This window comes from Hermetia illucens, chromosome 3 (assembly GCF_905115235.1).
Source record: "Hermetia illucens chromosome 3, iHerIll2.2.curated.20191125, whole genome shotgun sequence".
Classification (NCBI taxonomy): domain Eukaryota; kingdom Metazoa; phylum Arthropoda; class Insecta; order Diptera; family Stratiomyidae; genus Hermetia; species Hermetia illucens.
Window position 1 is genome coordinate 78,739,411 of NC_051851.1, and position 24,539 is coordinate 78,763,949.

The following is a 24,539-nucleotide window of genomic DNA, read 5'->3' on the forward strand; positions in this document are numbered from 1 at the left end:
TCAAACTCCTCGACTAAGAAGATAGCATCTGTTTGCTCTCTCACCGAGTCACGGAGCTTGGATAACGGCATTGGATTTGGAAAGAGGGGCAAGTAGAATTGGACTAAAGATAATCATCAACAAAGGCAGGGTTCTCAGTCTGACAAGTCATCACATTCTTCCTATCTGCATTATTGGGCAAATCAACGAAAGCGAACTGTATGTTGCCCATTAACAGCACCAAATCCGCTTTGGCGGGTTTATCTAAAATATGGAAATGAAATTACCTCAGCACCAAGATCAAACTGGGATTATTCCGTGCTAATGTTCTTTCTGTGATGCTATATAGGATTAGCACGTGCAAAGTGACCCCCATTGCCACTCAAAGGCTCCAAGCCTTCGTCGCCATATCATTGGGCGGCGAAAATGGCAGTGAATAGGTCCCATTCTCCCAAAATGGCCGACAAATAGGTCGCCCCAAGATCACTTGGTGCAGAATAATAGAGACAAAGGGCAGACGCCCCGTCGTGGGAGAGCTGAAACACATTTCAGGTAACCGCGGAAGATGACACGTTGGTGTGGTTAACGCGCTACACCCCACCAAGTGATAAATAGCAATCATATAGAATCATGTGGCCCATTTCGGCAGAAGGTGGTATTCAAATTGATACAAATAAGAAGTCATAAGCCCCTAATATTTAAAGCGCTAAACTTCCAACTTGTGACTAATTTTTAATTCAACGCAATAACCTCTACTACACCACATTAACTTTGCTATTGTACAACACCAAAGTAAGCGTATTTACCTTAAATTTTACATTAATGGGAAATGTAAGCAATTATTAACCATTGCCCCCATAACTTCTTGCCTTCAGTTCATTAAACGTTCTATAAATCGTTTGTGTTTTGAACACATTTTTATTTCAATGAATAAAAATCATATAATATTTAATTGTGCATTTAGAAACAAAACAGCAAAGAATCGGCCCCTTTGTCTGTATCCAAGATGAATGGCATGAATCCAATAAATGGAAATAGGTATGTCTTTTATTACATCATTAAATCAATTTGAAAACATTCATACCTTGAAAAATGGAGTCGACTGTGGACAAAGTCCATTATTGGTGCTGGGTATTCTCCCTTGTGAGAAAGTCGGTTTCCATAAAACAGGCTATTAAAAGTGGAATTTCGTTACAGATTTCTTGTGTGTGTGTGGTTACAATTTGGTCACGGTTGCAGAAATAAAGGCGTAACTGATTTGCGAAATATAAAAGAATGGTCATAAGTATATAAGGATGTACTTGGGGGCAGAGCGTTTAACATTTATTAAGCTTTCGTCGCAGCTTCGTCACTCGTTTTAGTTGCGACGCAATAATTATATTTCCTACACAGCCTTCAAGAAAAGATTATATGCTTTTGAACTATTTGGTAACTACTAACATTTGCTATATATACCATATAGATAATATTTAATTGGGTGTGTTAAAAGATGTGAACCCTTATTACTGAAACTGAACAGAAAAAAAATACTTATTCCATTCTTTCCAACTCTTCTCCCTCAAAATCTATCTAAAGATTATACTAAATTATCACTAATTGAATTAGCATTCAATCAATTTACTCTTATTATATTTAACTTTATTTTTAAGAGCGAGGCGATTTTATTTACAGGCACCAAAAAATCATTGAAAGATGAGGTAATTATTTTCTTTTCCTACTTCAAATGTTCTTAAACATAAAATATTTGTGTAGCACTTAAGGTAGGTCAAAGGTACAAATATACACAAAATATTGTTCAATACAAGCTGATAGTTTCATAAATATTATTTCAGAATTTTTTCCAAAGTTTATAAAAATAGCACTATTTCTGGGAGTTGATGTTAATTGGATGGACAAGCAGGCACAGCTTAGAGGTAGTTTTTTGTCACTAAACTTTAAGAAAGTGTACCAACATTTATTTTTCCAATTTCTCAGTGTTTAAATGTGAAATGAATGCCATCGGTGTTTTTAATGCATCAAAGATAAATAGGCGGGTTTGTTTTTCGACGAAATGGCCTCGAACTTTTGAGACAAAATATTGTTAAAATGGATTTAGAGAATAAATAACTGCTGTGGTGCGATTCATTCCTATAAGAGTATATCTCATTTGGCTCTTGTTGTAATTTAAGCTAAATCAAATTTATTCTTCTTGAAGAAAGGTGGTCTGAACCCTTGTTAACTATATTACATAAAATGTCAGCTGAAAACGAAAAAATAATAAATTTTAGAAATCCTGGCCATTTATGGCTATAGGATCAATTTCAGAAACAGCAAATCGTTCGATGAAAAAGTCAAATTAACAACTATTCGGTAACTGGAAATAATCTGGGAGCTTTTTCGAGCGGTTACTACCGGCGAAAATGCAGGTTCACACATTGTCGTCGACATTTACATAATTTAGAGTTCGGTAGTATTCCACGCTATAAATACAACATATTCAGCAATAGTGATATGAAATTACACAATCTGTTGCCGAAACAATCCTGATACTCTGTTCAATCCATTGTTTAGTAGCCTTGTAGTAGCCTAGTAACCTTGTTCTATAAGAAACGGTCGATCTTTCGAATATATACCAATAACTGGAAAAGCTATCCAGCATTCCTAAGTTAAACTCCTTTCTATCAGAGAAGATAAGGTATCAGGTGTAGGCCTGTCTTAATAAGGAACTCCAGACATCCCGGTTTTGCACCGAGGTCCACCAATTCAATATCCCTGAAAGCAGTCTGGCGTTCTGCCCTACGCCATCGCTGCATCTCAGGCAGGATCTGCCTCATCTTCTTTTGTTACCATAGATATTGCCCTTATAGACTTTACGGGTGGGATCATCCTCGTCCATACGGATTAGGTGTTGCAGCAGGATATTATTCACAACCAGACGGTCGTGGTATCGCTCATAAATTTCGTCGTTATGTAGGCTATGGAATCGTCCATCCTCATGTAGGGGCCCAAAAATTCGAAAGCGCCAACAGATCGCAATTTTGCTTGCTAAGAACCCAAGTCTCCGAGGAATACATGAGGACTGACAAGATCATTGTCTTGTACAGTAAGAGCTTCGACCATATGGTGAGACGTTCCGAGCGGAACAGATTTTGTAAGCTAAAATAGACTCTGTTGGTTACTAACAACCTTCGTAGTAGTTATTGGTTGACCCTAGATAGAAGAAATTATCAACGGTCTCAAAGTTGTTGTCTCCTATCTTTATTCGTCCCGTTTGGCCAGTGCGGTTTGATGTTAATGGTTGGTTGGTTTTTGGTGCTGACGTTGCCGCCATATATTTTGTTTTGCCTTCATTGATATGCAGCCCAAGATCTCGCTCCGTCTGCTCGATTTGGATGAAGGCAGTTTGTACGTCTCGGGTCATTCTTCCCATAATGTCGATATCGTCAGCATAAGCCAGTATTTGGGTGGACTTGGACTGATGTTCACATTCCACCAGTTTGTTGCTGGTTTGCCTGGAGTGAAGCCTTTTCGGTATTGCCGATGATATTCTGGGCATATGGGGCTAGCCGACCTAGCAACGTGATACCTCTATAATTACTACATTGCGTGATATCTGCGGTTTTAAGTACGGGACGGATAATGCCTCGTTACTAGTCGTCAGGCATTGATTCGCTGTCCCACTTCTTGAGTATAAGCTGATGAACCGCTTGGTGTAATTGGTCGCCTCCATATTTAATCAATTCGGCTGTATGTCCATCGGCTCTTGGCAACTTATGATTTTTAAACCGATGAATTGCACGGACGGTTCCTTCTATACTTTATGGTGGCCTTATTTGTCCGTCGCCTTCAGTTGGCGGGACCTTCAACTCGCCGTTGTTCTGGTTGTTCAGAAGTTCATCAAAGTACTCAACCCATCTCTCCAGTATGCCCATTCTGTCGGAAATCAGATTTCCCTCTTTGTCTCGGCAGGATGTGCATCGAGGTTTGTAAGACTTCATCCTGCTGACTTATTGGTAAAACTTGCGCGCCTGGTGTGGTTGCTCCCTGCACTTTTCGAGTTCACAGATTTATTGGTTTTCCCAGGCTTCTCTCTTCCATCTGTTAAGTTGCTTCTCCGTTTCACGGAATCCTTGGTGGGTTTCTGAGCGTGGCCGCGTTCTTTGAGAATGCAACATTACTCGGTATGCAGCATTTTTCCATTCCGTTGCTAACTTACATTCATCGTCAAACCAGGCGTTCCGACTCTTTTTGTGGCTGAGGCCAAGTATGTTTGTGGCCGTATTTATAATAACGTTCCTCAGGTGATTGTGAAGATCATTTTTTGATGCTTCATCTCCAGGACGGCTCGACGGTTTTTAAGCACCGTTCTTGTCATTAATGTAACAGAAGTGTTCGATATCCTGTGTGTGCAAGTTCCGGCTTTCGGCAAGTCAATATAGATCTCTCTCTTCATCCCGAGTGTCCAGTTTGTCGTAAAGATTTTTGTAATGGTCTGCCCGGGTGACAGCGATCACTTTCTCTGTTTCCCGGTTTTTCTTATAAATTCCAATTCGCCAGCGTTTTATCGTCGAGAAACTTGTGGTGGAGGCGTTGCTTTTCACGGACCTTTATTTCAACATCGTAATTCCAACGGCAAGTATCTCGGTTGGTGTACCGCTTACCCAGTTTGGTGACCCCGAAAGATGTAGAGGTCGCTTTGTGGATCGTGCCTTTGATTTGTTTCCACGGCTCTTCTACATTCGTAATGGTTGGTAATCGCGTAAGTGAGATCATTTCTTCTGACGAAATCGCCACCATTTAATGCGCAGCGGGCCAGTGCGTTTCTCACGCTGTTTTATCGGTGGTTTAGTTCGTAGGACGGCAATCAATAGCCGATATTGAGGTGCGATGGTCCCCTAGGGAACGGCTTTGCAATCAGTGACAGTGACGAAATATCGGCGTCTTATGAGAATATGTATGGTCAATTTGAGTTTTACTGCTCCTACTATTATATAAAATGTAGGAAGATGAGACAACCTTTTGATGAACCATTTATTCATAACTACAAGGTTATGGGTGTCCACAAAATCGATTATACGCTCATTACACTCATTGCCACTTCTCGAATGGCACCTGTTACCGTCTGCCTTTTCACTCGTATGACAATGAAGACCATCGGGTTTCTTGCAGAGCGCAGATATCAATGCGCCTTTTCCGAAGGGCTCTTGCGAGTTCCTCCGCCTTTGTTTTACGGAGGGTAGTACAAAATACGTTGCCTCAAACCCTCCTTCTTTACCTGGGCTTGAGACCAGCATACTATATTAATAGCATGGCGGAGTTAATGCCACAAATTCTAATATTTATCAAAACAGTTTTGTGCCACTGCGACTAACATATGGTAGAAACAAGTCGGGAAACCGGAAACTTGATGCTTCAGGTATAAAAGGTTTTGTGTTTCCTTATGTGAGGAGCATAACGCAGTTCTCCATTGGCTGATAGCATTGGCTCGAGATATTTAAATCGCTCAGTTCTGTTAGCAGCAGTGCCCTGCTCAAACTCCTAGGTTGAACTTAAGGGGGCTTTTTAGTCAATTTCTAAAAGTTGGTAATATGCTATTAGTTAGTTTATTTGAGCAGATATCGGAATGGGACACATTCTGAGACCTAGATTTCATCTAACCGTACCTTCTTGATTTTTTTCGAATTTTTGGGTTGGATAGTTCCCGAAAATGAGTCCTGTCTCATTTCAAGTGTGTAGATTTTGACCCCTTGCTCGCGCACATTGCAATTCACGTCAAAACTAATATTAGATTCAGGAAGTACTCATTAAGACGTTATTTGATACACCACATGACTATATTTGATGAAAAAAAATTGTACATCCCACCTTTACATGTATGGGGAGCCCTTCTTTAAACTCCACCTAAACCTCGGAGACTTGGGTTCTTAGCAAGAAGAATTGCGAACTCTTGGCCGCATTCGAGAGAAGAATCCTCCGAAGAATTTGCAGCCCCCTACATGAGGATGGACGATTCCGTAGCCTACATAACGACGAAATCTATGAGCGATACCATGACCGTGAGTTTGTGGATAAAATCCGGCTCAATAGGTTACGGTGGGCGGGTCACTTAATCCGTATGAATGAGGATGATCCAGCCCGGAAAGTCTATAAGGGCAATATCTATGGTAGGAAAAGAAGACGAGGCTAACCCTGCCTGAAATGGAGCGATGGTGTAGGTCAGGACGCCAGACAGCTTTTAGGGATATCGAATTGGTGGACCTCGGCGAAAAACTGGGAGGTCTGCAGTTTCTTATTAAGGCAGGCCTAGACCGGATACCGGTTGTTGCGCCGTTGATGATGATGATAAATTTATACCACTCACTGTATGCGTGGGATTTCATAGTTCTCATCTATCCACCAAATTTTCTTCGGATCGGTTTATTCATTTTGAAGAAAAATGCGTGTGACAGACAGACAGTGAATCGATTTTAATAACGGTTTGTTTTATACAAAACTTTAAAAAAGCAGAAAACACAGCACACACTCACAGCACGATATTGTTGATCTATTCGAATCAGGTACGTAAAAGAAACCGTGGGTATAACACAAGGAGAAATTGAATATGTGTAAAATGCCGTCAAAACTTTACAACATGCGACATTTTTACTGGAAGGAAAATTGTATTGTATTGTAAACATAGAACGTGCTTACAATGGTAAAGGCAAAGTTGATAATGCCCTTACTACTGCCACTACACAAACTACGACAACATTTGTGGAGCTACTCCGAAAGAATTTAACAATTTAAACATCAAAAAAGACGTTGGGGTAGATATACTTTCTTTTGAATGACCTACTTTGCATGCCAGAATTCGTCCGTCTGAGAGGATATTGCAGCAGACGTTTAAACTCACAACGGCTGTCCAGCATAATACTCTAGTAACTGTGGAGGAGCTGCGGGAAATATATGGTAGGATCGGTGACAACAAGGCCTCAAGTTTGGATGAGACAAGTCCCGAACTTTTTGCCAACACTTTCAAAGCGTGCCTAAAAGAAGGAATATTCCCTGTCCAGTGGAAAAAGAAAAAATTGGTGTTGCTTCCCAAACCTAGCAAGCCATCTGTAGACACAGCATAATATCCCCTATCTATCTGCTAGACAGAATGGGGAAGATGATGGAGACAGTCATCTACAACAGACTCATACCCTTTATCGAAAACAGCAATGGCTTGTCGGAGCGCCAGTCTGGCTTCCGGCAAGCCCGTTCTAAGGTGGATGCAATAAAAATATGTTAGCGAATGAAGAGGAGGAACCTCAACTAAGCGTGCGCGTAGCAGCGTGCGCCCGCAGAATTTAGTTGCGAAGATACTAACGTTGAAGAAGAACTGGCTTTCGTTGCTTCGCAATCGTCCAAATACAGGCGGAGTTGGTGAAGGAGCAAAGAAGGAGGAGAGGGACGAGTGCCTAAGGAAAAACCTACCCCGAGAAGTATTACCTAAATGGTGGTCCTGCCTGGCTGGGGCTGGAGAGATCTGGGGGTGATTTTTAGTGGGTGCGAAATCCCACACTCGCTCGCTGTAGTTCCGGGGTTTGTGCGGTGGAGCTAAAGTGGACGTGTCGTTGTAAGATTTTCCACCTCCGTGTACGAGCAAAAAAAAATATTACTGGATAAAAACTGCAAAATTGTATTATATTTATAATCCTATGACATCTATGATGCACAAGATTCTATTGCACGATGCGACTGTCATAGATAAGGCATTGTCGCCCATTGTTTTACTACCGGAAGAAGCCCCTGAGGCACGAAACAAACATTTCTGGTTTTACCGACAGAATTTTACAACAAAATTCTCAAGAATTGAGTGTAATATGGACATTATTATCAGGCGTTTGCTCAATTCGAATCAGATTAGACTTAGAAAAGGTCTTTGGGAACACAGATAGTTGAAGAACCATGGCTTCATTGCCATCTAAATGCAAAAATTTACATAAATTGTATTTTCAGAGAAAATAAAAATCAAGTCATAGATTAAAAATGGGTATTTTTATAATATTTTCTTACCTAATATTTTAAGTCATTATTCATTGAAAAACAATTTCAATGACATAAAATCAATCCATAAACTAAATAAATCATTTTGATCCGTTAGATCGACAAAATACCCGTATGTACGGCGGAGATATGGCGGGAATATTTCGAGCAGGTTTCAATGGAAGAGATCAGGGCGTTGCATCAACCAAACTCCCCTAACAGGCCCCCGTCTTCCGTTACTATTCATGGGGGGCCAGGAAACATGGAGGTGCTGACGCAACACAGGCTGTGCGGTTACTCATGGAGAAACACCGTGAGAAGCTGTAATGTCCGCGGCTTTGTGACATGTGCAGTACTTCATTCGCCTTTTCAAAAGACAATTTTAAAAAGGAATGCATGTAATAATATGTAATATTCTCCCTTTTTTTAAGGTTTTGTGTAAACACAAAACCTTATTAAAATCGATTCAATGTCTGTCTGTCTGTCTGTCCGTCTGTCTGTCCGTCTGTCTGTCTGTCTGTCTGTCCGTCACACGCATTTTTCTCGGAGACGGTTGTAGCGATTGACACTAAATTTGGTAGAAAGGTGGGAACTGTGAACGCTCCCGCATACAATGAGCTACATCCTTTTACCTTGAATTTAAGGGGGGGGGGGGCCCATACATGCAAAAGGGGTGTGTAAATTTTTTTTTCATCAAATATAGTCATGTGGGGTATCAAATGAAAGGTCTCGATTAGTACTTTTCGAAGCCGGTCTTAGTTTTGACATTTGTTGGAAAGGTGGGGAGTGCGGGGGGTTGAAAGTGCTCATTCCTTTAAGGGGGCCATTCTCATAAACTACCCAACCGAAAAATCTGAAAAAAATCAGGGGGCTGCCACTATATGGTGCCTGGGCTCCGAAATACCTTCCATAGTGATATCTGTACAAATAAAGTTAATAATAGTATATTACCATAATTTTTAATAATTGACTGCAAAACCCCCCTTAAATTCATGCTAGCACGACAAAATTTCACAACAATATAGAGTATAACATAGAGCATGATCTTACCAAGTTTGGTGGAAATCGCACTATTACTAACAAAGTTATAATACGTCAAAGTTCTGGATTCTTCGCAAATTCAAGACTATGATACATCTGGGAGAACACTTAATACCAGATGCAAAGCTGAAACTTCTGGAAGTGGGGAACATACTAAAGTTCCTAACGGTTACTGGCCTGCTTGAGATACTATGATCAACAGGTACACTATAACCAGTAAAAGGGGCACAATAGTTCTTCAAGGACGCGGTGCGACTTTCCCTTAACAAAATAATAATAATAAGACTATGAATGTCAATATCATGCGAAAGTGGATATTCTCACATAGTATATGGATATATTACATGCTACGTACTAAGAAATACACAAAACCTTTCGTACCTGAAGCGTCCAGCTTCCGGTTTCCCGACTTGTTTATATTTTAACACCCTTTAGCTTTCCCAATATACACCTCCCAATATCCTACTTCCCACCCTGACATTCACTTACATCAACCATTTAAAATTTTATAATTAATAATATCGTTTTATTTGTCAAAATCTACCACCTGTTACCTTTCCCGAAAATGTTAAAACCCATTTATATTTTGAAAATTTGTTAATTTGTAAGTAATGATAATTCTCAAATATTATAGGATCGGTTAAAGGCAAACGTTGGCCTTGCACATAAACTTGCCCAAGTCACATATTATTGGACCTAACGTCTTGCTTCTAGTTGAGGCGACTGAAAATGTATTTTTACATTGAGGATTAGCGCGATCGGGACCAAATGATGGATGGACAGCTGATTAGTTGGATCAGGGATGGGAGATGAGTGCCATAAACGGAATTGAAAAAGTGAGCGGTGATAATTTCGTTGTCTGGTTTTGAAGTACGAAGTGAAAAGCACCAAGACTTGCGGTGATTCCGCTCGGCTGTTTCTCTGTTTCCTATTTAAGGTGAATTACATGAGCATTTGGAAGTGGAAGTTGCTCTTAGTAGCCCGCTGAGCAAGAAGGAGAGCAGCGCGACCTGGCAAAAAGCAAGAAAATACTGCGCAACTTAATCAAGATTGTGCTTATTTGTAAAATAATTTCGTGGGGAGATTCCAGCCAATGGCGAACGTCTCGAAACAAAGACTGGTCATTCGGGGGTGCGTGTTAGTGAAGATTCTGGAAAAATGCAGTAATATATTCGCGAAGTCAGGGGAAAGCGTTTCTGTTTTTCGTTTTGCGAGTCTGTGGAAGGAAATAAGAAAACTAAAAAAGGAGATCGATTTCATCTCGCCCTCAACTAGGTACGGGGAGTTTTCGCCGTAAAAAGGGACATCCTTCATTACAACGGCCTGAGGATGCCAAAGCAGGGAAAGGACGTCGTAGGCCGCGCCTCACTATACATCTGAGGCAGGAGAAATATCGATCGAGGGTATGATCCGTCAGGAATGCTCCGTTTTGATCGCGGAACTCGGGTCCGGAGTTTTACGGCTCCAAGCGTGCGGTCGAGCCTTAATTTTTTTTCATTTTCAAGTTTAGCTCGCGTGTAGGCCATTCGTTAGGCTCGCGCGAATTTCCTTTTCATTTATCTTTCAGGAGCCAATTAAGACTCACGCACCGGAAAGGACACGTGAAGTGTTCGAAGGGCAACATTTGTTACAACAAATTGTACTGAGAGGGAAAACGATATCAGGTGGAAGAACTAGTGTGATATATAAGAGTTCCTTACTGTATTCATATTTCGAAAAGAGAGTTATCAAATCCTAAATTAAAAAAAAACAACGGCTTTATATTCCTACATGTTATTTTGTGTATAGAAGATGATCATAAATTTACTGCTATTCAGGAGAAAATCGAATAGCTTGCGAAAGAAAATACAGATAAAACGGAATGAGTAAATTTAGAATGCTTCTATTCAGCCAATATTTGCTTGCGAATTAATTTCACCGTCCAAACAGTTTCTGTTGATCTTTTTATTCTTTTTACGATGTCTTGAAAAACAGGGAGTATCTTATTATTTTGCTAGAACTGTAGAAATATGAAAATAAAACTTAAAGGATGAGTACTCACCGGTTGGTTGGTTAGGTGTTCGAAATGAGACTCCTTTAGAGCGTACTGTGAGGAACTGGAAGGCGAAAGAGAGACGTCAAGGCTGTGCAGAGTCCTCAAAAGGGATGAGTCGGCCAAGTTGGATTCTCTTAGAAAACCCGACGGTACTTTCACGAAGTACACCACCCGGGAGAGCGGGTGAGAGAAGTGGTACGGGGAGAGTTGACGGTTCTTGCAAACCCTTCAACACGCAAGTGTTGCAAGGGGAACTGGAACACTGCGAAAGCGGTTGTTACTCATGAAAAGGTGAGAGCTGCCATACTATCCTTTGAACATTTCAAAGCACCTGGCATGGATGGCATCTATACGGCAATGCTAAAGGAGGGTATGGAGCATTTAGAGCGACCTCTAAGAAATATTTTTCGAGGATGTCTTGCTCTGGGCTACGTGCCTTCTTCTTGGCAACAGGTTAAGGTGGTCTTCATACCGAAACCTGGGAAAGATGACTATTCTAATCCAAAGAACTTCAGACAGATCAGCTTGACTTCATTCTTGCTGAAAAGTTTGGAAAGAATGGTGGAGCGTCACATTCGTGGAGACAAACTTAGGTCACATCCACTTAGTGAAAACCAACATGCTTACCAACGTGAAAAGTCCTGTGAGTCTGCTCTTCATTCTTTGGTCACAAAGATAGGGGATGCAACTTTGAATGGTGAGTACGCGATGGGGGTGTTCGTGAACATTGAAAGGGCTTTTGACTGTGCGATTTTTCAAAAACTTTGTGATATCGCCAGACTGCATGGTGTTTATGATGCTTTAATTTAGTGGATCCACGCTATGCTAACACAGAGATTGCTGTGCGCTGAGGTAGGTGTCGATCGTTACCTGACTGCCGAAGCAACGAAGGGCTGCCCCCAAGTAGGTGTGCTTTCGCCACTTCTGTGGAGTATGCTGATCGACTCACTACTATGTGAACTGCAAAATTATGCTGATGACGTGCCTGTGCTTGCTGTTGATCGGGATCTTGGAACGGTGTGTACGTATATACAACGTGCCGTTGATTTGATAGACAGCTTCAGACATGGTCTGTCAGTTAATCCAAATAAAACGACAATGGTTTTATTCACAAAGAAAAGAAAACTGGATGGACTTTGCCTCCCTGAGATGAGGGGTACTACCCTTCAACCCTCCGAAGAAGTGAAATATCTCGGAGTCACTCTAGATAAAAAACTTCTTTGGAACAAACATGTAGAGGTAAAGATGAGACGAGCTCTCACTGTTTATGGGCTGTGCAGATGGACCTTTGCCTCGACATGGGGTCTTAGGCCTCATGTGGTAAGTAATGTGGATATACGTTGCCATTATTAGGCCGATGTTCGTATATGCATCCGTAGTGTGGTGGGTTAAGGTGAGACAAAAAGCTTTTGACCGTAAACTAGTCGCACTGCAAAGAACTGTGTATCTGGGTATCACTGGTGCCATGAGCATGGCATCCGGCGCAGCTCTGAATGCACTACTCAATTTGCAGCCCCTGAATATATTTATTCAAAGCACTGCAATGAGAGCAGCTCATAGACTAATTCGATTAGATCTATGGGGAAATAACGGATGTGGGGGGCACAGAGCACTGGAAGAGGTACTGGGAGGATTGAATCTGTTTGGTAGAAGATATGAAGTTACCCTGAAGCATAGAGAGGTCGGGGAAGACCCAGAGGAATGCGTGGCGGGATATACCGAAGTCTTCTACACCGATGGCTCAAAAACAGAAGAGGGTTCTGGAGCCGGAGTCTACCTCTCGAATAAAAACGAGAAGTGGGCTTTTCCATTGGGACAATATGCAACGGTTTTTCAAGCCGAAGTTCAAGCGATCCTAAGGGCGGCAAACTGAGTGATTGACGAGCGGTTGAAGGGCAGGCGCATCGCAATCTGCAGTGACAGCCAAGCTGTATTGAGGGCATTGAGCAGTCTTTTGATCACCTCGAAAATCGTTCAGGAATGCAGAGACCGTTTGAACTCTATGTCTAGATTCAATACGGTGGAACTACTCTGGGCACCTGGTCACTGTGGCGTAGACGGAAATTAAATCTCAGACGCTTTAGCGAAAGAGATGTCAATCTCCCCTATGGCGGGACCGGAGCCAGCAATTGGAGTATCAGTAGCGTTACTAAGTCTGTTTTCAAAAACTGGGAACAAGCTTCCCATAATGACAGGTGGCACAGCCTAAATGCTGCTCTACACACCAAACTTTTCTTGCCAGAACCGAACGTCGAAAAGCAGGAGGGCTTGCAGGTGTATTGTGGACATTCTGACAGGCCATAATTCACCAGCTAGGCATATGTTCAGAATAGGAATTACTCAAGATGATACGTGTCCCCACTGTAATGAGGAAGCGGAATCCACGGAGCATTTCCTATGTGAATGCCCCGCCTAGGCAGGCATCAGATCTTTGGTGCAAATGTTCTCAAATTGCGACGGGTAGCATCACATCTACTAACGGAAATCCTGCGATACGTTAACGATTCCGGAATATTCCGTTAAACGGGGGGTGGCGAATACAATGGGCCAACACGGCCTGAGTGCTCAGAAGCTGTAGCTTCTCCCCCACCATACACACACAATGACTCTCATAATTCGGAAAAATATCCAAAACTATTTCTAGGCACAATAAATTTTTCGAATAAACGTAAGGCAAAAGATTCAACGATTTCCGAATTCTTCACATGTCGTCATCATATTGTGCTGCCACCTGTTAGCCACTGGAACTTTTCTATTCCAATTAAGCCTGAAAATGTCACTCCATTCATTCTTGCTGAACCCGCTTTAGCCGCTGTATTTTGTTGACTTTGACGTTCCACTTGCCAACTTATTGCGTCCTCACAGCACAGCTGACTGGTAAGCCGCTGGCTATTTTTGTACTGAGTGCGTGTAACAACAAACATTTTCTCTCCTCGCAAAACTCAAACATTGCGCGACGAAAACATTAGAGAACACGAGATTCGGAGCAACCAAATTCACTCCTGAAATTCCATAAGCACAGTTTTCACACATTCTCCCAGTCGCTTAAACTTTGGATAGCGGTTGAACGCTTCCAACGTCGGCATCAGCCCCGGTGACTAGTTCGTTCTCGCGACTGATCCTATGCGTTCACGTAGCAGAAACCACAGTCGGCGGCAATCTCGTGAGCATTTACCTCGTATTTTCTGTCATCCAGCTGCTCAAAATGGTTTTCTTTCAGCTAATTAACGCGACGGCGACATCACAGATCTGCCGGGTGGAATTATGTAATAGCAACAGGTCCAGGCTTCTCGAGGCGACCGACAGAAGTGTGCATTTAGTGTATTGCCGAAGGCGAAGCAGTGTGTGCCCCATTGGGGTAAGCGCGATCGGGACGAAATATTCGAGATCCTGAGGAATTATTCGGAGTGGCGGAGTGTGGTCCTATTGGACTGATCGGAACCATAGGAACGTAGTCCAGGAGGCTTCAAGATGGGACTTCTCGTCTTCTTCGTTGCCGTGGCCCATCTCTTCTACACCCCCTTCACCAAAGTCGAGGAAAGCTTCAATCTGCAGGCGACCCATGATCTTCTCTATCATCGATCGAATTTCTCGCAGGTCAGTAGTTCATACTCAACTACCATAAATCTGCATGTCCATCTCCTAAATGTTGAGTTTATTCGTCCGTTAATCGTCGCGCGGAAAAATTCAGATAAACCATCTCGGGAGCCAGCCCGCGAGGCGATCCAACTCGACTCCGTAGACTTGGCTGCCCGGCTATTTTTAGTCTCTCGGCAAGACACCTTTACGTTTTACTTGTACAACTTGCGCTATCATCAGACGCGATGATTTTTCAATCTCGTGAACGATATGGAAAGATGACTAAAAATATCATATAATCTGTGTATATGAGTATAAAACATTTTTCAGGTCATTTTATGATTTATGAGCCTTTGATTGGTGGCGCGGAAGCTCATTGAGTACGTTGGGCGGACTCCGGAGTTCATATCAACTTTTCTAGTCTGTTTACATGAAAGTTACTTACGCGATGCTAATAATATGGAGAATTCAGGGCCACCCACGTATTGGTCTCATTCATGCATTTCTTGCGTGTAACCTGCAATTGAATGTATGAGTTCGAATGTTCCTCAAATCATCATATGTTTCGCATCACTAATGAATCAGTCTGAATTGCGATTATTGATTTATTGATATAATTGGGCCCGTTGGCTATCGAACCATGTAACCCATTTGCCAGGCTACTTGTGAGCAATTGATACAAATTTTAAATTTAGCAGAAAATCGGAACTACATCGCTTCGAGGGAAGCATTCTGTACAAATCAATCGCAAGATATATATATATACAATAGTGAACCTTATTTTCCGTGAATTCAATGCTCTATGCCAGCACAATAACTGGAAATTCATATCGCTGAGTATTGTTTCACTTAAATCAAATCAAGTCTTTTTGCCGATATCTCGTATATAATATATGCGCCCATACTGTAATGCATCCAACAAATTTCGTTGTTCCACTTTGTTTCCCAAATATGATCATTTCTACGAGGGGTTAGGTTTGCTTAATGAAAGGTGGAAAGGCTCATTGTACTGACACCTAAAACGCACTGACTGCTTTCTGCCTGCACCGATTTCACGCTCACCAAAGGCATAGAGTCGGAGAAGGATACCTTCTACGAAGCAGTAGAACGAACCCTCGAAGCCTGTCCCAGATATATCAAAATCATACTTGGGGATTTTAACAGCCAAGTAGGGAAGGAGCCCGTATTCAGGCGATACGCTGGCTCCCATAGCTTACACCAAAATACAAATGATAACGGACTGCGGACTCTATTAGCAGGGTCACACGAAATGGTTGTTGGAAGTACCTGGTTTGCGCGGAAAGCGGTCCACAAACATACGTGGATCTCTCCAGACGGAACTACTTTCGATCAAATTGACGATGTGTTGATCGAACCCCGCCACCTCTCAGCCTTGATGAATGGCAGAATATATAGGGGGCAATATAGATTCGGATCACTATCTCGTTGGCAAATTTGGAAAATCTGATTTCCGACAGAATGGGCATATTAGAGCGATGGTTTGAGTACTTTGATGAGCTACTGAACAACCAGAACATCGGCGAGTTGGAGGTCCTGCCAACTGAAGATGGCGGACAAATACTGCCACCACCCAGTTTAGGAGAAACAGTCCGTGCAATTCATCGGCTTAAAAATCATAAGTCGCCAGGAACCGATGGAATTGCAGCCGAATTGGTTTAATATGTAGGCGACCAATTACACCAAGTGGTTCATCAACTTGTGCTCAAGGTATGGGACAGCGAATCAATGCCTGACGATTGGCAACGAGGCATTATCTGTCTCATACATAAAAAGGGAGATATCACACAGTGCAGCAATTATCCACCCAACTACTGGCTTATGTTGACGATATCGATATCATGGGAAGAATCACCCGAGACGTACAAACTGCCTTTATACAGATCGAGCAGGCGGCGCAAGATCTTGGGCTGCACATCAATGAAGGCAAGACAAAATATATGGTGGCAACGTCAGCACCAAAAACCAATCAACCAACAACATCGCACCGCACAGGTCAAACGGGAAGAATAAAGATAGGAGAATACAACTTTGAGACCGTTGATAATTTCTCCTATCTAGGGTCGAAAATCACAACCGATAACAGCTACGATGATGAAATCCGCGCACGGTTGTTGTCAGCCAACAGAGCCTATTTCAGCTTACAAAAACTTCCGCTCGAAACGTCTCACCATAGGGTCAAAGCTCTTACTGTACAACACAATGATCTTGCCAGTCCTTATGTATTCCTCGGAAACTTGGGTTCTTAGCAAGAAGAATTGCGATCTCTTGGCCGCGTTCGAGAGAAGAACTCTCCGAAGAATTTTTGGCTCCCTACATGATGATGGATGATGCCTTCTTCTTTAGTCTGAGGAAGACAGGCAGCTGCATCGGCCCAACTCTTCATTATAGGCATTATTCAAGTGCCAATAGCCATAGGATGAAGTAGATTCTTAGCCTTTAAACATTAAGACCGTAGTGACCCGTTGGAGTTGCAACTGGAGTACAACAACAACAAAAGTCGAACGTTTCATGTGACCGTAGTCGGCGCACTCACATAGAGGAAGTATTCTATGCCTTCGTTGCAGGATAGACAGGCATCATCTTGTAAACTTTAAATATGTACAGCTAGAATGTCCACAGTAATTCCGTTTATATATGTTAGTCTGGTTGTGACAGGAGAAGTTTAGTGTATCTAAGCCATGTCACTTGTCCTTATGGAAAGTTGACTTTTGTAAATATCAGAATTTTCCGCTGTTCCTGAAAATCAATTGCTGGTCTCGGTGTTAGCTCGAAGCGACGACGACAAGCCAATCTATCAAGCTACTCATTACTCATAATGCCATATAAGGCGTTATTTTTATAGCCGCCAGCATCTAAACAATGTTAAAATTACAACGGTGGAAAACCAGGAGCTAGACGCTTCAGGTATAAAAATTTTTGTGTTTCTCTATGTGAGGAATGATGAGTACATGACAGTTCCGTGAAAACATAATTAAAAATTCAATTTTTTAAAAAGTCATTTACACAAACGGCTTGATCTGGAAAGCACTGTATTGTATATACGCTTCATACTAGGAGCTCAATATTATTAACAAATGTGAAGAAGACAACAGATACAAACAATTCGGGATACCGGAAGCCGGGCGCTTGGGGTATAAAGTTTTTGTGTTTAACTTATGTGCTGTGCACGATTTCCCATTCGCAGATAGTTAAGAATACAAAATATTCCGTCATAATTTGCCAAACCCCAAGATTCACCCTAAATAAACAAACATTGTCTATTACCGTATGAGGATGCATGAATATATATGTGCGTATCTAAATTGATGTAGCGCATCTTCAGCCATTTCCACTTTACTGCATGCACAAAAACAGTCACATACATATATGTTAGGGGCATAAATTAAAAACCGCTGGTAATCAGAGCACACATGTCTATTATATTGGTTACTACCGGCAAGCTTCATTAGCATATACATATCCATACACATGTCTACCTGGATTAATTGACACTGACATGGAAATAATTAAAAAAAAGTCTAAAAGAAAACTAAAACGTTCCCACGACTCCGCCGTTTATATAAGTTCATTTTATATGATGGTGATGTCTGTCTCATTTTAAGTGTGCACATTTTGCCTCTTTACTTGCTTTTTTTGAAACCTACACAAAACTGACATCGGTTTCGGAAAGTACTAATCGAGACCTTTCAGATAATACCCTACATGACTACATCTTTTAAAAAAAATTTTTAGTTCTTCCTTTGCATCTATAGCCCCAAAACCTTTAAAAGCGAACTATTTAAATTACAAATAAAGGAACAATGGAGGTAAAAAAAATCCAAAAAATAATAAAGAAGGGAGAAAGGAAATTTAAGATAACGATCACTTGAACAGTCTCCACAATTCATTATCAAGATCTTTGTTCAACCTTTTATCATTGGCGGTTTTAAGGTTTCCGGGCTTTCATAGACATTTGCATCTTGGTGTTCCTGACTTCTTTCACCATCGCCAAGTCGTTTGTGAAGATATGATGGCATTTATCCTGGATGTACTTTGCTACTGCTATTTTTTATTAGGTTTTCTCCCTTTCCTCTCTTAGCGGCTACCTCTGTCCCCCCCCCCCCCCCCCCCATTCTTCCAATATCGTAAATATGGTCCTTTGCTTTTATCCTTTGTAGGATGTATTCAAACAGGAAAAGATATCTAATAGACTCCACTTTTTTCCATGAATCTTTCTTGTTCTTGTTTGACTAGAAACCATTCCCTTCCTGCTAAAACTTTTTAGTGTAGCGGCTACCTCTTCTTTTCGTTTCAGTTTCCCGTGTTGGTCATACACCATAGACACTTTTTTCCATTCGTTTTTTTTTTTAGCTTAACAAGAATTCAATCACAAAGGGTTTAAATCCATCCAACTCGACTGTTTCTAAAAAGTAATTAAGCTCTCTGGTTTTCTGTAAACATCAAGTTCTAACAAATCTAGGTTGATTATAGAGAGACGCTTAGTGTCATCCTCTTGTGCACCTAGTTTAATTTCTTCTGGTTATCTTTTAGTTCTCATTTGTTGATAATAGCCGAGACATCTTCTACATATTGTACTCATCCCCTTGATAAGTAAAATGTTCTCCTCCAATCGCTTTGCGTGGTGTCCCACAAACATCTCATAAATGAAAGGGGACAGGGGACTTCGCGGTGTTTTTTAAAAAAAAAAAACCCCCAAACGTGAAATAATTTCCATTAAGCGAGTAAGCAGTATCCGAATTGGTATCTCCTCTGCGAATTCGAGAGGTCAAAAACTCGCTGTAGTGGACGTTGCTAGCAAACTTCTTAACAGCGAGAAATCAGAATTGGTTGGAGAATATATAGGATACGAATTCGGTTCGCCCTCACTAAATGTTGCTATTTAGATTATGGGCACACGTCTGCAGCCGGCCTTGGACCTAATAACAAAGTTGATCTAGTGCTCATCAGTGAACAGAATCGAAACAAGGAACCAGCTTCATGGCTTCCCGACATATCAGATACCGCTGCCATCTAGGTCCAAGACGGCATTCACCTTAGGATTCTTGCCCAAGGCGATGGGGGAGGTGGGTGCTTTGTCTGAATTCAGTATTGAGGGGTAACGTTTTTCAGTGTCTAACACCGAATGAGACAATGCCGGATTTTCAACGCAAGTTGATGCTCTGGAGGACGCTATCTTGGGAACGGAGGAGCGGATCTTAATCGGCGGCATGCCCTACCCCGACTTCAGAGGAAATGAATTCTTGAAATGACGGCGAGAACAGGACTCGTGGTTTTAAACACCGGATCTATTCCAACGTTCCGCATCCGAGGCTGCAAGTGGAACATTCCCGACGTAGCCTTGGCGTCGGAATCACTGGTGTCGCTGGCATGCAAGTAGCGAGTTCTTGAAGACTTCTCGGAAAGCGACAATCAATATATCGCCTTCAAAGTGGTTGGTGCAGCCTCTCTGTGTGCGCCGCCCCAGCGGTGTTTTTGTGCGTGAAACATCACGAAGGTGAACACCGGGTGAATTGTCGTTGGAGAAGGCGGGCCGCGCTGGAGGGCATTCCTGGGGGTGGTGGCGCTGCAATTAACACTGTCAAATCAAAGCAGCAGCGGACAAGACTGCGCCTGGTGTCTCCAACTTAAGGCGGCTAATGACAAGCATTGGACGTCCTACGTCTAGCAGGCGATGTCTTTTGATGAGTACAACACAGTGTGTTCTGTTCTACGCCGTACAGGTATGGGCTGACACTCTTGGCAAGGAGGTTTATCGTAAGACGAGGAGTTATGCGGGTGGCCATAAGGGTGATCGCGGGGTAATTCCCGGTGCCCTTCTTGCTAAAGAACGTAAAGCCATATACAAGCGCCATGGAGAATAGCCAAGAGGCAGATTATTGTGCGGCTCATTGGCGTCTTGGGGGCGCAGTTGAATCGGAAGTAGAGAGACTACTTCCTTATCCAGCTCCTAAGTGGGCGTGGAGGTGTTCAGTCTCATTTGTACAAGGTTGATAAGGCACGATCTCCTGTTTGTGTATTTTGCAATAGGGTCGTGGACGATGTCCATCACATGTTTTTTTCTTGTGGAAGATGGGATGGGATTCGTTGAGAATTTTATTAAAACACAAGAGCTCTTCCTCTAGACAACATTGTCGGGGAAATGTTGAGGAGCGCTGACAGGTAGAGACGTATTGCGCCTTTCGTTCAGATTCCTTTCATTGTAAAGAAGATAGAGCTCGACATGTGGATGGGCTGGATAGCAAGGGGCTCGTTGAACGAAATGTGAAAGGAATTCCCTGATTTGAAGGCTCCCCGAAGCGGGAGAACTCGGGGGCTAGCCCGAAGTACTAATGTGACAAACGGTTCCAGGCTAGCTCTCTGACGTTGGAGAGGGGTTTAGTTGGTAGTCCGACGGCGTATCGTTGCGGGAGCCCAACACTGTGCCTAAACGCATTAATCTACCCTACCCAAAAAAATGATCTCCTTGGAACGATCCATCAAGACAAGAACAAATGACCGAGATACTGATAAACTCAGCAAGAAATATTTGACAAAATTAAGAAACTCGCCCTAATATATCGACTAGAAATCTTTTAAAGTAGAAAAGAATTGTTGTTCTTTAAAATTTCATAACTTATTGCTAGGCTCTTCATAATACAAGATCATTTAGGTGCAGTAAATAGCACAAGAATCATTCGGGTGATCGAAATGAAAGGCACTAGTCAATATACTTCTAGGTAAGATGATTTCAGAATAGAAATCGACTAAAATAGTGATAAAGTTGCTCCAAGAGGATAACGGCGCTTTAGCTCCGTTTTGATTTACCTATTCAGTCCTCGCGTCAAATGAGAATGCTTGATGCTGTCATTTTCAATTTATAATACTTCTAATATTTTCAATGATACCTTTGAAAAATAAATAAATAAAATTTTGTAGAATTATGAGTACATAAAAACTTCATTATGTGCTTTTACAATATTTACTTTGATCTTACTGTTTTATATCACTAAACTATTTTCTATTTCTTTCAGTATGATCATCATGAATTTCCTGGTGTCGTACCAAGATCATTTCTCGGCCCACTCGTTATAACAACACTTTCGGCCCCATTTATTGTGTCGTTCGAACAGTTCGAAATACATAAATTTTGGGCTCAATATGTAGGTAAATGAATTGGATTTAAACAAGTTCATTGTATTGACCCGAATGTTAAATTTTATAGTTCGCTTGGCACTGGCCGCGATTTTGTCATTCTCATGGGAACATCTCAAAGACGTGATTGAAAAGCGTTTTGGGATAATGGTTTCACTGTGGTACACAGTGGTGACGGTGTCTCAATTTCACTTCATGTTCTACATGAGCCGGCCTCTCCCAAATGTCTTCGCCTTACCACTGGGTATGTTTTTGATTACGTATATAACATGTTGGTTTAATTGATAATTATATGATTTTTAGTGCTGTGGGCAGTTTCATTTTGGATGAGGCAACGAGTGAAACCATTTATTTGGTTTGCAGGCGCAGCAATAATTATATTTCGAATAGAAGTGGCAATCTTGCTTGGGCTTCTGCTTATGTATGATTTATTCATGAAGAGATATTCTCTAGAAACGTACGCATTTAATTCGTTGTAAGAGTGCCTTTTGAATACTTTCTCATATTTCAGAGTCCTGAAAATAGCCATTCCAGCCGGCATTGTTCTTCTATCGCTCACTGTACTATTAGATTCGTTTTTATGGCAACGACCATTGTGGCCAGAAGGGGAAGTACTTTGGTACAACACGGTTCTGAATAAAAGTTCCGATTGGGGGACATCGCCGTTCCTCTGGTACTTTTATTCTGCCATTCCAAGAGCCATGGGCTTTTCACTCATCTTTATACCGATTGGACTCTATTTGGAACCTCGCTCACGGGCACTTGGAGTAGCTGCTCTAACTTTTGTACTTTTATACTCTTTTTTACCTCACAAAGAACTGCGGTTCATTGTCTATGTGTTTCCGTTACTGAATTTATCAGTAGCGTGCGCGTGCCATCGGATGTAAGTACGATGCTTCAGATTTCAAAACGCAAGGATATCTTATCAAGTCAACCCTCTCTTTGTAGGTGGATAAATCGGACGAAATCTTTATTCCACGGCCTACTAGTTATTATCGCCGGAGGACACATTGTCTTGAATATTTTCCTGTCGCTATTCCTGCTAATGGTATCCAGTACAAATTACCCGGGTGGAGTTGCGATATCTAGATTACATCGTCTTGCTGCTGCGGAAACAAATGTTTCAGTGCACATTTGTAATTTAGCGGCTCAAACCGGTGTTTCCAGATTCACGGAAATTAGACCAGATTGGAAGTGCGTATTTTCTTTATTCTAGATTCAATGCGGTATTCATTGAGATTATTTTGACTTATTTAAGGTATAGCAAAAAAGAAAATTTGAATTATGCGGACGAGGAAACAAAACAATTCACTCACTTGCTGGTGGAAGCGAAAAGCAAAACAAACACTGACTGGCCAATATTGACACAAAATTTCGAGGCATTGGAATTCATTGAATGTTTCAGTAATATTGGATTGCAATACGATACTGGCTTTCCAGTTAAAATCAAAACAAAACCATGTATCGGCATCATGAAGAGAAAACCTGGTGTTTTGAAATCGAAAGTGGCTCCTAAGCCACCTAAAAAAGGACAACCACCAGAAGTTAAAAAAGAAAAAGCACCCAGCAACACTGAGAGCAAGTCTCCAGAAGGTGGCGCGAAGAAACGAAGAACTGCCGAGAAAGTGATTTTACAAAAACCAGAAGATCCGATCATAACCAAGGAAGAAGAAAAATCAGACATTATTGAGGAAGACAACTCTGAGAACTTGAGTAGCAATGAAGCGTTCGTTGAAACCGAAGAGGATTTCGATTATGATGACAGATACAAATATGTTCAATTGCAATTTGACGTAGATAAAGACGACGATATCGACGACGGGTTCGAAGAAAAACTGAAATTGCACTTCGGTAAAAGCATCGAAGAAACGCCACCATATAACCCAGAACCACCACCGCCGTCAAGACCACCAACGCCTACGACTCCTGTGCCTCTCGAATCGCAAGAAGAGAATGAGGATGACGAAATAGAAGAGTTCGATGAAAATGAAACTCAATCAGAAGAAAAACTCCGATCTCCTTCAAAACTACAGAGAGAGATTAAATTCACAGAATTAAGAAACTTAGCCTTGGGAAAGTTGTCTAAGAAGTCAATGGGGAAGACCAAGTCCAAATTGCGCCATTTGATTGAGCAGCACTATTTGTCGAAAGGTTCTGTTATTGAGGGTTCCAGCCCGAAATCAGTTGAAGTGGAAAGCGATAAAGTTAGTACCAAAGCTACGGTGAAACAGATAATTAAACAAGAAAAAATCAAGGAGATGGTTGAGCGGATATCGAAAATGGATCTAACAACTGTTTGTAATTTAGATAATATGACAACCAAAGAATGTTTGAAAAAAGTTATTGATGATATTGATGAGGGTGAGTATATAAATAAAATATGAAAAAGGAAGAAAACAGTCTTTCTCTAAAACCTAATATAAGTAGGAGAGAGTTTCGTCTTCCAGGTAGTTGCTATTGAAACTTTCGGCGCATTTAGAAATTTGAAGGAAAGTTTTCATAAAAATACAATATTTCTTAGATTTGCCGTAAATTATGATTCTAATCACTTTTTAAAATTTCACACTCCCATTTCTCTGCAAATGATTTCCTCCAAATTTGTTTAATCTGTGTTCTTCGGCAGCCTTCAGAAGCCGAATCAGGTGCTTGATATGGATAGAGTTGAGAGGCTTTCAAATTACCATCAAGCCAACGTTATTTCAGCTGGCGTTTTATCGTTTTCCATCAACTTCGATGTTTAGACCAATTTGGCAAGTGAGTAATC

At 41.5% G+C, this 24,539-nt stretch overlaps 1 protein-coding gene and 1 long non-coding RNA gene across 4 annotated transcripts; both read left to right on the forward strand.

The window, feature by feature from the left end:
* The first annotated feature begins 1,112 nt into the window (after nucleotides 1–1,112).
* On the forward strand, nucleotides 1,113–2,258 carry LOC119652636. 2 transcript variants are annotated; one of them, XR_005249566.1, is made up of 5 exons: nucleotides 1,113–1,264; nucleotides 1,323–1,407; nucleotides 1,629–1,676; nucleotides 1,812–1,892; nucleotides 1,954–2,258. It is a non-coding gene; the product is annotated as an uncharacterized LOC119652636 (long non-coding RNA). The 2 variants fall into 2 exon arrangements; XR_005249565.1 differs by lacking the exon at nucleotides 1,113–1,264 and having other exon boundaries at nucleotides 1,280–1,407.
* Nucleotides 2,259–13,897: 11,639 nt separating this feature from the next.
* LOC119652389 (probable Dol-P-Man:Man(7)GlcNAc(2)-PP-Dol alpha-1,6-mannosyltransferase) lies at nucleotides 13,898–24,167 on the forward strand. 2 transcript variants are annotated; one of them, XM_038056489.1, is made up of 8 exons: nucleotides 13,898–14,207; nucleotides 14,265–14,641; nucleotides 21,655–21,787; nucleotides 21,846–22,019; nucleotides 22,079–22,232; nucleotides 22,287–22,658; nucleotides 22,724–22,969; nucleotides 23,034–24,167. In XM_038056489.1, exons 2-8 carry the CDS (start codon nucleotides 14,516–14,518, stop codon nucleotides 24,157–24,159), a joined length of 2,331 nt encoding a protein of 776 aa, XP_037912417.1. In that variant the 5' UTR covers nucleotides 13,898–14,207; nucleotides 14,265–14,515; the 3' UTR covers nucleotides 24,160–24,167. The 2 variants fall into 2 exon arrangements, with proteins under 2 accessions (XP_037912417.1, XP_037912418.1); XM_038056490.1 differs by lacking the exons at nucleotides 13,898–14,207; nucleotides 14,265–14,641 and having other exon boundaries at nucleotides 21,652–21,783.
* The last annotated feature ends 372 nt before the right edge of the window (nucleotides 24,168–24,539 follow it).

Bases quoted from the DNA above. Each gene is read 5' to 3' on its own strand.
- LOC119652389 (XM_038056489.1), top strand. From the start codon at position 14,516: ATGGGACTTCTCGTCTTCTTCGTTGCCGTGGCCCATCTCTTCTACACC. The intron at 14,642-21,654 runs GTCAGTAGTTCA...TATTTCTTTCAG, and splicing joins ATCGATCGAATTTCTCGCAG to TATGATCATCATGAATTTCC. The intron at 22,659-22,723 runs GTAAGTACGATG...CTCTCTTTGTAG, and splicing joins GCGTGCGCGTGCCATCGGAT to GTGGATAAATCGGACGAAAT.